The sequence below is a fragment of the Acromyrmex echinatior genome, chromosome 6 (assembly GCF_024713525.1).
Source record: "Acromyrmex echinatior isolate Ae372 chromosome 6, ASM2471352v2, whole genome shotgun sequence".
In the NCBI taxonomy this organism is placed as follows: Eukaryota; Metazoa; Arthropoda; class Insecta; order Hymenoptera; family Formicidae; genus Acromyrmex; species Acromyrmex echinatior.
Window position 1 is genome coordinate 15028006 of NC_141857.1, and position 12895 is coordinate 15040900.

General features: G+C 37.7%; 1 protein-coding gene across 1 annotated transcript; it reads right to left on the reverse strand.

The window, feature by feature from the left end:
- Positions 1 to 179: 179 nt before the first annotated feature.
- LOC105155092 (uncharacterized) lies at positions 180 to 11061 on the reverse strand. The gene is made up of 2 exons (XM_087407077.1): positions 5088 to 11061; positions 180 to 5023 (listed from the first exon to the last, which is right to left on the reverse strand). Exon 2 carries the CDS (start codon positions 3181 to 3183, stop codon positions 2809 to 2811), a length of 375 nt encoding a protein of 124 aa, XP_087263203.1. The 5' UTR covers positions 3184 to 5023; positions 5088 to 11061; the 3' UTR covers positions 180 to 2808.
- Positions 11062 to 12895: the final 1834 nt, after the last annotated feature.

Here is a 12895-nt window from a genome sequence, read left to right on the forward strand (position 1 = left end):
AGTTTAATGAATCCGAAAATAGTTTATATGTTGATGTCATTGACGCTTTACAAAGAATTGAAAATAACACTAAAATTAATCCTGAAACCAGAACTGTAGCTAAAGATGGTCTGAAATACGAGAATATAATAACAGCGCAAACATTTTTAAAAATTCTTAGTATAGAATTTTTTCTAGTCCTCTATCAAGATATTTGCAGACCAAAGATTTAGACCTACTTAAATCTAATCATATGATTAAGACTGCTATTAAGCAACTTAGGTCTATCTAGAGAGACTTTATCTCTATCCGAGAGGCAACAAAAGATTTATAGAGTAGGCTAAATCAAAATTCTATTCAAGAAATATAGATGCAAACATTTAGGAACAATTCTTTGAAGTGCGTCGAAGAAGTGTAGTAAAAAAATTTTTTGACGAAAAAGCATCTGACGATCGATCACAAACTGCAAAAGAAAAATTTAAAATATCTACATTCAATGTATTAATGAATACTGCCATTGAAGCTACGAGCAAAAGATTTTTGAAAAATATAGATATATGCAGGGATCTAGCAATATTAAACGCTAATCATTTTGAAAAAATACGCAATAAGAAAAATCTACCAGATAATTGCATGAATTATTTGTCCGCAAAAATAATAAAATACAATTCTTCAAAGTTAAAAGAGGAACTTGTAAATTTTGTAACTGTTTGAGATCATTAATTCGTAGAAAAGTAATAATTCCTTTGTTTAATTAATATTAATTGTTGTTGGACGTGTGTATAAAATAAATCTGTAAATTCATCTCTAGCACGATCTTAATTCTCACTAGAGCTACTAATTTGTTGTTTTTTTCCATAAATTAATTCATTACACACACACACACACACACACACACACACACACAACGGCAACGGACTATCGAAGGTTCGAGAACGATTCAATCACGTGCGCGAGCGCCGCGCTCCGACGAACACATCACGCGCGACTACCAATCCCACGCGCGGATTTTTTGTCGTGCATGACTGTTACGTCGAAAGTCGATAGAAAAGAATCCAAGGCGCCAATCAATCTTATACAACGAATGCCACGTAAAAATTACAATTGTGGCAAAATTTCATTGGACTTTATCAAGAGGAGATCCGGGCCACGAAGGCAATATATGCGCCGCTCTCTCTTTTTCTCTTAGTGTTCAGAGTCTCGCTATTGCATCATGTAAGAAAATCACCATGTAGAACCGCTGAAGATTCCTAAGGAAGATTCCTTCAAGAACCGCCGAGAAAATCGCCGCGATTTTCTATTGCTACTGAGTAAGAATTCGAAAAAGGGGATTGTGTGTAATACTTTGCGATAATTTTCAATTTGTGCTGAATTTGTTATTGTAAGAAATAAAGTGAATCTTTTATTATAATAAACTACAAAGAAACGTAATTCTTTTCACTTTTGTGCGTTGTATCAGCCATGTGACGTCCTTTCGCTTCATTCTTTCGCACGGTGCATTCGCACACATTTTCTGGTCCTTCGAGCCGGATAACCGCAGTGTCGGCTGCGTCGCGTTCAGTTTGTTAATGTTAATAAAGAAGAGTGAGGTGAGTGAGTGATGAGTGAAGATCTGCAAACTTTGCTGATGGCTCAGAGCGACATTCACGGTCGTATGGCTCGGTCAGTGTCGAATCTGAAAAAGCTCGGCACAGCGAGCATCACGCTGCCGAAACTAGCATCGTTCTTCCAGATCGATAAATCAAAAGAATAGAAATACATAATAGTAATACGCATAAATAAAAGAAAAAAAAGGATTACATTAAGTGTAAATTAAAATACTAGTAGTATATAATACGTATATAAATATTAAAAACATATGATATGTATTATATGAAAGTACAATAATCGTAATATATAATAAATGCTATTACATAAAACATACTAATAATACTTGTATAAATGTAAAAAAAGTGTAAATTACGATAATAATACATAATAGCAGTATATACATATAATACATATAATACATATATTATAAATATATTAGGTGTACAAATAAGTTTCCGCCGTTTGACAAAAGACGGCGCCACTAGCAAGCCATTATGGTTAAAATTGTCTGATGTAAAACATTATGTCGTAAGGTTGGACATCTGTCAACAACATAATCTTGAAATACTAGCGATTTTGTATCAGTATCATATATTTTTTTTTGTGCGAAAATGCCGAGTTTTGAGCTGAATAAGCGTCATTTGCGGGAACTTTTGATTTACTTCTTTAATTTGAAGAAATCTGCAGCTGAGGCTCATCGATTGCTTGTAGAAGCATATGATGAGGCTGCCTTAAGTGAGAGAAGTTGTGAATGGTTTCAAAAATTTAAGAACGGTGAATTTGACGTCGAAGACAAAGAACGTAGCGGAAGGCCGAAAGCCGAAAGTGTACGAAGACGCGGAATTGGAAGCATTATTGAATGAAGATTCGTGCCAAACGCAAAAAATAGTGGCTAGCGATGGACAATACTTTCAATAAAACATTATGTATCGTTTTTTCACAATAAATGCTTAATTTTTTATTAAAAACAGCGGAAACTTATTTGTACACCTAATATTATATTACAAAGGTATCCACCAATGCCCCCACGATAACGTCTCCGTTGAGTCTGGTACGATATATCGTTTATTATCATATGGTCTCAGAGCAAATTTCGATTCGGATATCGTGTACACCTCGTGTAATTTAGATCGTATACACGATTGACGGCGAGTCATTTCGATCTCTTCGTTCAAACACGTGTAATCGTCGAATGTTATCATTAGCGCTACGATGTTATTCTTTACGCCTTTCGCTTTTTTAGTGTCCTTCTTGTCCTCGCACCGCGTACATCTTCGCTTTGAATCCAACGAATTCGGTCATTATCATATCGTTCTTCTCATCCTTTATCAGGCCGGCTACTTTTTTGTTCGCGAGAGGCATACCGTACATATTATCTGCCGGATAATCAGTCGTGTCGAATTTAACGATATCGCGTTTCATAGTCTCGTAAACATTGTCGCATTCTATATAGTAAATGAGACTGTCCGTGTCGGTGTACATGATCTTGCATTTGTTACAATACATCAATGACATGTACTCGTGGTGAAATTCGTTCAAGCAGGCTTTAGATATGTCGAGTATGCACATACCTACGTAAATCGGCTTGTTGAACTTCACCTCGAGTTTGCGCATTTCAACGGCGATCAAATTTTCCGCTGTGGCTGTGGAGATTCGGTTTCGCGATTATTACCTCCGCGCTGTACCGTCCGTCCCATTTTGTTATTAATTTGACATCAACGTAGTTGCGCACATTCTTCATGGTCTTACCGAATACCGCGTTGTTCATTAGTTTATACAAATTATTTTCGAAATCGTTTTTCGCGAGCGTTCTAAATTTGAATTCAATGTAATCGCAGAGCCATGAAGATTGAGCGAATTGTAGCACCCGATGGATCTTTATTACGCGACGGTGACGAGTACATTGCTGCAGGTTGCGGTAATAGATGACGTAATGCTGCTTATCGTACAACGTCGCTAGAAGTTTATTTTCGCGCTTGCCGGGCGGTTTATCGCGCGTTGTGCAGTGTGTCGGTCGTGTAGATGCTGCGGATATACTCGAGATCGATCTCGAGAATATAACTGGTAGGTGAATCTAGAGCGATCGCACTCACAAAAAAAAAGTCAAAGTTCGCAACGTCTTCGACTCATCGAAATTCGGCGTATAATAAAGGTTGACACATCGCCCATCTGTACAGATTATTCACATCATAGTACATCAAGTACGACGATTCGTCGATTTCGATGGATCGAACATATGTACTTGTTATTAGTCTGCGCGTATCTGCCGAAGCATTGACTGAGGCCGCGCTCGATGAACATGACCATATTAATGTCAGTGAACAACTCGCATCTTACGCGCGTATGTTTGAGCATGGCGTCCCACGTGAAACCTGGCGATGTATAATAATACGCGGGATCGAGACAATAACTCGCGACGCAACTATTGCAGAAATTTTTAAAAATATCGGCTAATAACAAGACATCAGTTTTCAAGTACAGATTACTGTATTTGTTGTTGAGCGTTCGGATGGAGAATCGCTTCCAGATGTTCGCGGCGTAATCGCTCTTGGATACTGTATCGCCTGTCAACAAATTAAAAATAATAAATAACCTGAAAAATAATTTGCGCGTGTCCTGCAATTTTTCGACGAAATCAATCGGACACCTTTTCGTGTGAGTAATTCAAATTCTTCTAATAATATTGGAAATTCGAAACGTACAATTTTTAATTTATCTTTATCAAGATACGACGTCAATTTATCGAGGCTTGCATTTAAAAATTTGAAAGAATCAATGAATCTTAATTTTACGCAATTTTTCTGAAAATTCTTTTCATTTTTATCTTTGGTGCTATCGACATGTTTAGTGAATGAAATATATTTTTCTTTGGTTAGTACATCGGTAGTACATCGTACGCGATTGCAATTTCCTTAATTATAAAATGCGCGTCGTAGCCTGATAAATTGTGAAATACGACTGGAATATAAAACGAATTTTTATAATTTAAATTACAATTCTCAAATGCGTTGGATCGCGATATCTACCAGTGAGATGACAATGATCGCGGACCCGCATATCATCCGGCGCGAACGGTTTCTCGCAGATGTGACAACGCGTCGCGTTACAGTATGCCTCTCATTGCTATTTAGATAAATATGTTTTCATGGACACGTTGGCGGATAAATATTTTTCACGCGATGCGCCAAATCGTTGTCGCGCGAACTACGCTATACAGTCTTCACGACGGAAGTGATACGACGATAACGCGTATGCACATCGTACGTAGTAGCCTATGCTAAACGCATCATGCTGTTGATACGCATACGACGATGAACGGCACTCGTTCCCGGTTATTATAGTTGCTGAATTCGAACCACTTATCGACCTCGACAATTGAATGGCACAGTCGTTGATCTTCTGACAATCCACTTCGTGCGACTGCAATTTTTCGCACGATCTGAAGTAATGGAGGCTATAAATAGAGAAATCATTTTTTTTGTCTATTTCTTTTTTATTGGCTTTTTTATCATACTTACCGGTCGCAGAAATATTTCTTGTTCTTTTTTCCACTAATCTGCGAGCTCACGAGATGCGACAGGTTCTTGGTCCACGCAAAGTGTCTAATGTTGTCGTTGCGTGAATCTTGTAGCTACAGGAAATTGACATGTTTGTCCCTCTTGTCTCCTGTGTGCCGTAGAGGAAGAACCTGTTTATCTTCGATGCTGTACACATTGATCGATATGTTGTTGAGATTTTCGAATTTCGGAATGTCTTTGAACGATATCGGAATTTCGATATCTGCGAGATTTAACACTGTCGTATAATGCAGATACGACGATTTTCTAACCACATGACTTTTAACCGGGTATAGAGCGGCTACCACCGATCACGCGAAGAATGCATTATCCATCGAATGCACGTTGATCACCGCTTTCTTAAGTATAATTTCTCGCGGCACTTCGAAGTGATATCCCTCGCGCAGGGGATTTGTCCACATTAACTAATTGAGAATTCGCGACAATGCCCACCCGCTGTCACGTTTCTGGAACTCTTCGAGCGATGCTAGGATAGGCTCGACGACGTGTTGCTCGTACCACTCGCGCATATTGGCACAACGATATATTCTGCTGTTCTTTGTAATTATGCTCTTATTAGCACGTTTATCCTTCATGAACTCGCCGTTGAACGCGGTGTTCACTTTTACACTACCATGTTTTTCTACAATGCCTCATTCGAGCATTACATCGGCAGCGTCTTCTAAAAACCATTGCGACTCAATGTGATTAGAGTTTATCACCACACCTGTTAATATATGATTCTCGAACGCGGCGTCGGTCTCTCCCCAGACAAGAGATCATTCGCCACTCGCGTACTCACCATCAATGTGCACGAAACGTCGCTCCAATTGTGACTTTGCACCCGCGAGTCGCGCGACCACGGTCTGTGTCCAATGGCGAGGCGCTGACGCTTGGCACAAAGTTCTTCGAGCTTCTCAATGCACTCATCATTGTAGCCACGCGAAACACTCTATCAGAGTAGCGACCTGGCCGCACTATTCCAGCAGTTCCACTCGCTCGTGGTTTTCCATGTTTTTTTCACAGTCTTTAGATCACATTCTTACACGGAGCACTTGACTTGTTCACATACGTTGCAGCATCGCTTTATATCTAGAATGTCATAACGTTTTATCACCTTGGTATTATGTTCGTCTACTAAAGTGCATTTTTTACAGGGGGTAGCATAATTTACGAGGGCAAGTCAATAAGTTCTTAGAAAATCTGTCAGAGGGCACTCGCAGTGTCATGTCACATTACTTTTTGACAGTAGCATCTTTCAGCTGATTACTGTCAAATTTTGAGCGGAATTCATCACGTGGTTTGATTTCTGTAGACAATTAAAGCAACCTTTTGTATTTTTCTGTATTTTTTGCAAAATGGAAAAAAACGAGTTTCGTGCAGTGATTAAATATCTACATATGAAAGGTTTAACGCCGAAAGAAATCAAAGCCGAGTTGGATAATATTCAAAGCACATCTGCACCAGTTTGTGACTGTATACAATTGGGTGAATGAATTTAAACGTGCATCCACATGTGATGCACCTCATTCGGGACGTCCAATTGAGACTGCTACGCTAGAAATCGATAAAGTTCACAATATTGTTTTGACTGATCGACGAGTGAAAGTGCGCGAGCTTGTTGAGGCCATAGGCATATGGCACAGTATTTCAATTTTGCACGAACAATTATGAAAAAGCTATCGGCAAGATGAGTTTGCTCACTGTGGACCATAAGCGCGACCGTGTGATGATTTCAAAACAATGTTTGGAGATGTTTCAACGAAATCCAGATGAATTTCTGCGTCGATTCATTACTATGGACGAAACATGGATCCATTACTTCACATCCGAGATGAAGTAACAGTCAAAACAATGGACTTCATCGAGTGAACCAGCTCCGAAGAAAGCGAAGACCGTGAAATCGGCCGGAAAGGTGACCACAGTTTTTTGGGATGCACGCGGTATAATTTATTTCAATTATCTTTCGTCGAAGCAAAACGATCAATGGCGATTACTACGCAGCCTTATTGAACCGTTTCAACGACATTTTAAAGAAAAAACGTCCCCATTGACAAAAAAGAAAGTGCTGTTTCATCAAGACAATGCACGGGTTCACACATGCCCGGCACCGATGGCCAAATTCAACGAATTCCGCTACGAATTGTTTCCCCATCCAGCATATTCGTCAGATTTAGCCCCCTGCGACTATTTCCTGTTTCCAAACCTGAAGAAATAGTTCGGAGGAAAGAGATTCACCATCAGAGAGCAGCTCATAGCCGAAACAGATACTTATTTTGAAGGGTTGGACAAATCATATTATTCGGACGGCTTGAAAAAGTTGAAGAATCGTTGGGTCAAGTGTATCGAGTTGAAAGGAGACTATATTGAGAAATAAAAATGAATCGATCAAAAAAAATGTTTTCTAAAAATTTATTGATTTGCTCTCGTACTTATTATACAGAGGTCACGAAACACTTTTTTAGCAGGATTCTCCTCGCGGTCGTAGTATGGCATCACTAATCTATTTGTTATCATCACTTCAACGCACTTCTCACCACCCGCGGGAATCTTAATACACCTGCAGCTATATTGAATCTTTTCTTCACTTTTCATTGAGTGATAACACTGTTCTTTTTTAAACAGAAAGCTTTTTGTAAAAAATCTCTCTTCGAAGTCTCTCTTCGAATGTGCATCGTTTCATCTCCTAACCGTCCGAACCAATATTCTTTTTTATCGTTATCGTCATTGATGATGACTCCCTGTTTCGCACCACGTGTACCTATTTCTTGACCGCATAGGAACTGCACCGGCGATGTTCGTGCATCTTTGTCTCTCCTCCGCGGATCACAGTCTTCAGGCACTTTTTTCGCACTCATTTTTGTTTAATGTGTGCAATGTGGGCACATGCTGCACGAGAATATAATGTACAAAGGCACTCTGCAATTCGTGCACGATCTGCCGTCTAGACTACCGAAAGAACCGATCTTATGCTCCCTGACGTGATACATTCCTTCATCGTTAATGTCAACTATACGAATGAAGCATACGGTTAAAGCACCCGTTGTATAATAATTGTGGATTACATAGTGCTTAGGACGAGCGTACGAATTTCTGAAGACGACACGAATTTTTCTACGCGATCCATTTCATACTCGCTCATGTCACTAGCACATCCACTATCGTCGGACAACATTTCTTCGTATGACTCTTGGTCCATTATATTTTCAAAGTCTACTTCCATTTCATCAAATACTTCAAACACTTCGTCTCTAATATTCGCGAAGTATTCCTCATCCACATTTCTAATATATTCTGCTATGTCGATTTTGTCCTCAATATTTCAGATATTTTCGAATTCTACATCGTCCATTATGTCCTCAAATTCTATTTCCATTGCTTCAAATAATTTGTCTGCATTTACAACATCCATGTTCTCAACGTCTATACGATGGTCAGCCGTACTTTTCGCATTACACTTATTACTTGCGATCGATTCGGTAATCTTTAAAAGCAACTGAGGTGCCGCGCGCTTATGACCCATTATATATTCCATTTGCGACTTCTTTGTCCCTTTGTCTACCCTTCCTATTGGGTCACAGGATCGACGACGTGTCACTGACCACTTCTTAGAAAAAAATATCGTTATCGGCGTCTCTCTCTCTCTCTCTCTCTTAACGTGTCGCGACGTGTCACCGATCTTGCGGTTCTTCCTAGATAAATATCATTATCGACGCTTATGACCTTAAAAGAAAGAATTGTGAGAACACAGTTATGATTTCATCTACCCCTCACTGATTTATGTAGCAGCACATCGATGATATGCCACCGATTTTTTAGACGAAAGTCCACGTTATAGTACCGCGACGCATTTTGAGGTCAGTGTGAGGTCCGCGACGGCGGCCCGAAACGCACTTTGAGGTGAACGCAGGATCCGCAACGGCGGTGGCGGCGATAGCGGGGTGTGAGGTGGCGGAATGGCGGCGGTGACGGTAGCGGCGGTGGGGTGTGGGATGGCGACGATGGCGGCAGTCCCTAATGATACGTCACAACATGGCGGCATGTATCATCATATCGGTAAACACCGATAGCGCCGGGTATGCCTCGCGCCTTCTTTTAGTCCCATGGGACCCGCCTTGTAAGCGAAAAAGTTAATCATATACCTTTCTCATTAACAGCAAAAATGATTTTAAAATGTGATAGTTGATGAAATATTTACGATTTTCCGTGTATTTTATGCACCGCGTTCGTAGAGATGATTCGCAAAAACTCAGCGTGGTCTCGAGCGTTAGCTGCGAGATCAGAATGTTGAATTCTATGTTTGATCCTGCTTTTTTCTTTTTCGTAATTTTTTAAAAAAATAAATAACGTTATTAATGAACATATTACTCCAAACATATTTTTATAAAATTATAGAAATTATATGTGTACTTCAGTGTGCTCGGAATTGCACATTTCGGGCTAATTTCACATACACACACACACACACACACACACACACACACACACACACACACGTACGCACGCACGCACGCACGCACGCACGCACGCACGCACGCACGCACGCACACACACACGCACACGCATACCTTCATAATGTATTAAGTATATGTATAAATTTCTTATTCTTATGTAAACAAAAAGGGGTTTACTATGTGTAAAAATTTTAAATATTCCTTCTTTTTTATTATTAATAAATGTAACTTAGTATATTTCCCTAGCTGTCTTTTATTGATATCATCTCTCGCATTCACTTCCCTCTAATACCTGAGATTGCACGAGGTTCAGTCCCGGGTCAAAAGGATTAAGTTCCTTGACCCAAAAAGTAGGACCGACTGTCGCACTGTCCATCGGAACAGGTGTCATAGCGTCCCTTCGGATGTTAACCCATATTCCGGGACCTAAAAGGTACGTACGATTCACAGGTGTTCGCTTCTGCGCGTATACCTGTGAGATTGAGTCTAACCGTCCTTCCATACTCCCTCCATTCTTCCTCATTGTCTCCTTGACCAAATTTCCAAAGTTTTGGACATAACACTATCATAATTCTGAACAACATTCAAAAGATTTTAAATAGGACACCATTGGATAATGCTAATGCTTATAGTATTGTAACTGTCAAGTCTTATAACTCGAAACTTCATGAATAAATATTTTATTATAGTGTTTCGAGAAGCTCTTGAGGTAAACTACAAGCATATGAAATAAAAAATGAAATTCCATTTAACAAATTCAAAGTGATCTTTCACTTTGACAATGTCCAAAGTCAAATCAATGATACTGTTTTATGCCTCCCTTGAAGTTACAAAACTTTTGAACATTTTTCCCTAAAATGCACTGTTTAAGAAATTTGAGATCATCATTTAAAATGAGACATTCTTATACCCAGTTAAAAGTTTGAAAACAATTTTAATTTTTTTGCACTTCACGAAAAGTTATATCTCGATGAAAAAAGTTATAGAGAAGTATACAACCATGCATTTAAAATGCAAAGATACAACATGAAATCTGTGTTTGAATTCTTTTCTGCGATATTTTGTTCCTAAATTATATAAAATTAAAAATTGATATTTTTTGCAATAATTTTATTTTACTTTAAAGCGTTACAATTTGATCAAACATCAGATAAAATTTCATATAAATGTGTTTTAAAGTACACTTTCTAATCTTTAGGATGCTTTTCGAAAAAATCTAGTATAATGATTTTTGGAAAGATATCAAATTTCTTTTATTGTAACTATTATATTGTCAGATACAACTATTGTATTTCTACGTTGAATAGGATCCAAACCTAGAATTAAAGCATCTATTAAATATACACATGAAGACACAGTATTGGTTTATATTGATTTTATTTCTTTATAGTTTCAGTTATATTTGAAGTTTATTCTTTGGTGCTTTACTCAATTCTATTGTTCCAATGTATAAACCTCTTTTTTTTTTAATTGACACTCAAAGTGTTTAAATAATTTTGAAAAAAATTATATAAATGAAGCACAATATAATAAATATTTTTTTCTTTTTTGTTCGTATTCCATAAACTTTTTAGTTTCAAAGTTAAATATATTTTACAAAAAGTTTTTAGTAGGTATATAGGCCGGTTCTAACTCGGGTCCTCCGAGGGGTTAATGAGGGGAAGGGGGGTAGCGTGGGGGGATCCGCGAGGAGAAGAGCGGGTGACGTCATTAGGCGAGGAGATGACGTCACAGGGGTAGCGGGGAAAAAAAAAGGATGCAGTCCGTACGCTATACTTACCATGTATACTTACCATTTTTCCTCTTATGCGTCGTCATCTTATTCTTCTAGCACACGGAATATTTTATTTATTTATTTATTTATTACGTTATATTATATTATATTACATTTTATTTTATTTTAACGATTCGGAGAATGCGAACACACTATGCAATAAGTGCGATTTGTCGTACAAGATGTCGCGCGATACGTAGAGATAAGGTGGAAAAAAGAATGGAAAGAAGGAAAGAATAATTGTGGACATTGAAATATTTTTATTTTTATTTAGTTTTCATATAATGCATTATATACGAGTACAGCGTACTTTGTCAATTCGCATTCAATATATGAATTTTTATCATAAATCTTACGCAAAATATTTGTAGCATCATATTTGTTATTTATGCAGTTTTAACGTAAATAAGTCACGAAATATTTAAACTTTTCACTCATACCATTCATATATTGGCATAGTTCAATATATGTATTCTACACATTATTCAAGTTCGAGCATAAAGAGCATGGTCAATGGTTTCATATACAAACACTTATTACAATGATAATTTTACATTATCCACATCGCGTAATTTGATAAATTCAATTTGAGGCTCCTGAATCATTAACGATGATGAAATAGTCGACTGTACGTTCGATATTCGTTCGACTTTTTAGCATCCGAATAGCGTCCACATAACTTGAGGCAGGACGATGCGGTTGTCAATGGCATTTCCACGTAGGAAATAAGTCCCACGGCGATTCCAATTTCTAGAAATTTGTACGCTGTCGATGTCAATGTGAATATTCTTCTCCAAAGTACGAGGAGATGCGCTATAATAAAGAAGAACAAATAAATAAGCAATATATAGAGAAAAATTTTTCACAAACAAATATAATTGAAATATAATTATTTGCTCGACGATGTTGGACGTATGAATCCATAGCATTGGAGATCACTGCAAAACGAAACCAAGCAGTAAAAATCTCTGATGTTATACAATCCCTTTCTCAATATAACCTTTATGCCCATCACATAGCATCGGGCAAGAAGTATTAGTGCCAGGTCACACATTGTGGAAACCGAGTTCCCGATTGCTAATTAAATGCGGGAGCGATTACGGTCAGCCATTTTACACAAACTGACTTTCTGCAAAAATCCTCGCGGATATTTATATAATCATTTCCAATCAATGATATCAAAAATATAAACGTCAGATTTTATAACAAAAGATTTTTAGGTACATAATGACATTAATGTAATCTAACATCGCAAATTGCAGTGTCAGCAAATTTGTAAGTTCCAATGCGATCTTGTTAGCGTAATATAAGAAATTTTTTTCAAGGATATTTAACATGTTTCGCAATGACAATGATTAATGTAATATGATACAAATGCGACGTTGCCAAATAATAATAATACACATAATGTGATATAATTGAGATGCGACATTGCCAAATAGTACAATATCTGTTAATATATAGCTGCTTGTTAGCGTAATTTAAGATTTTTTTCAAGAATGAAGATCATTAATGTAATACAATATGATATACATGTAAAT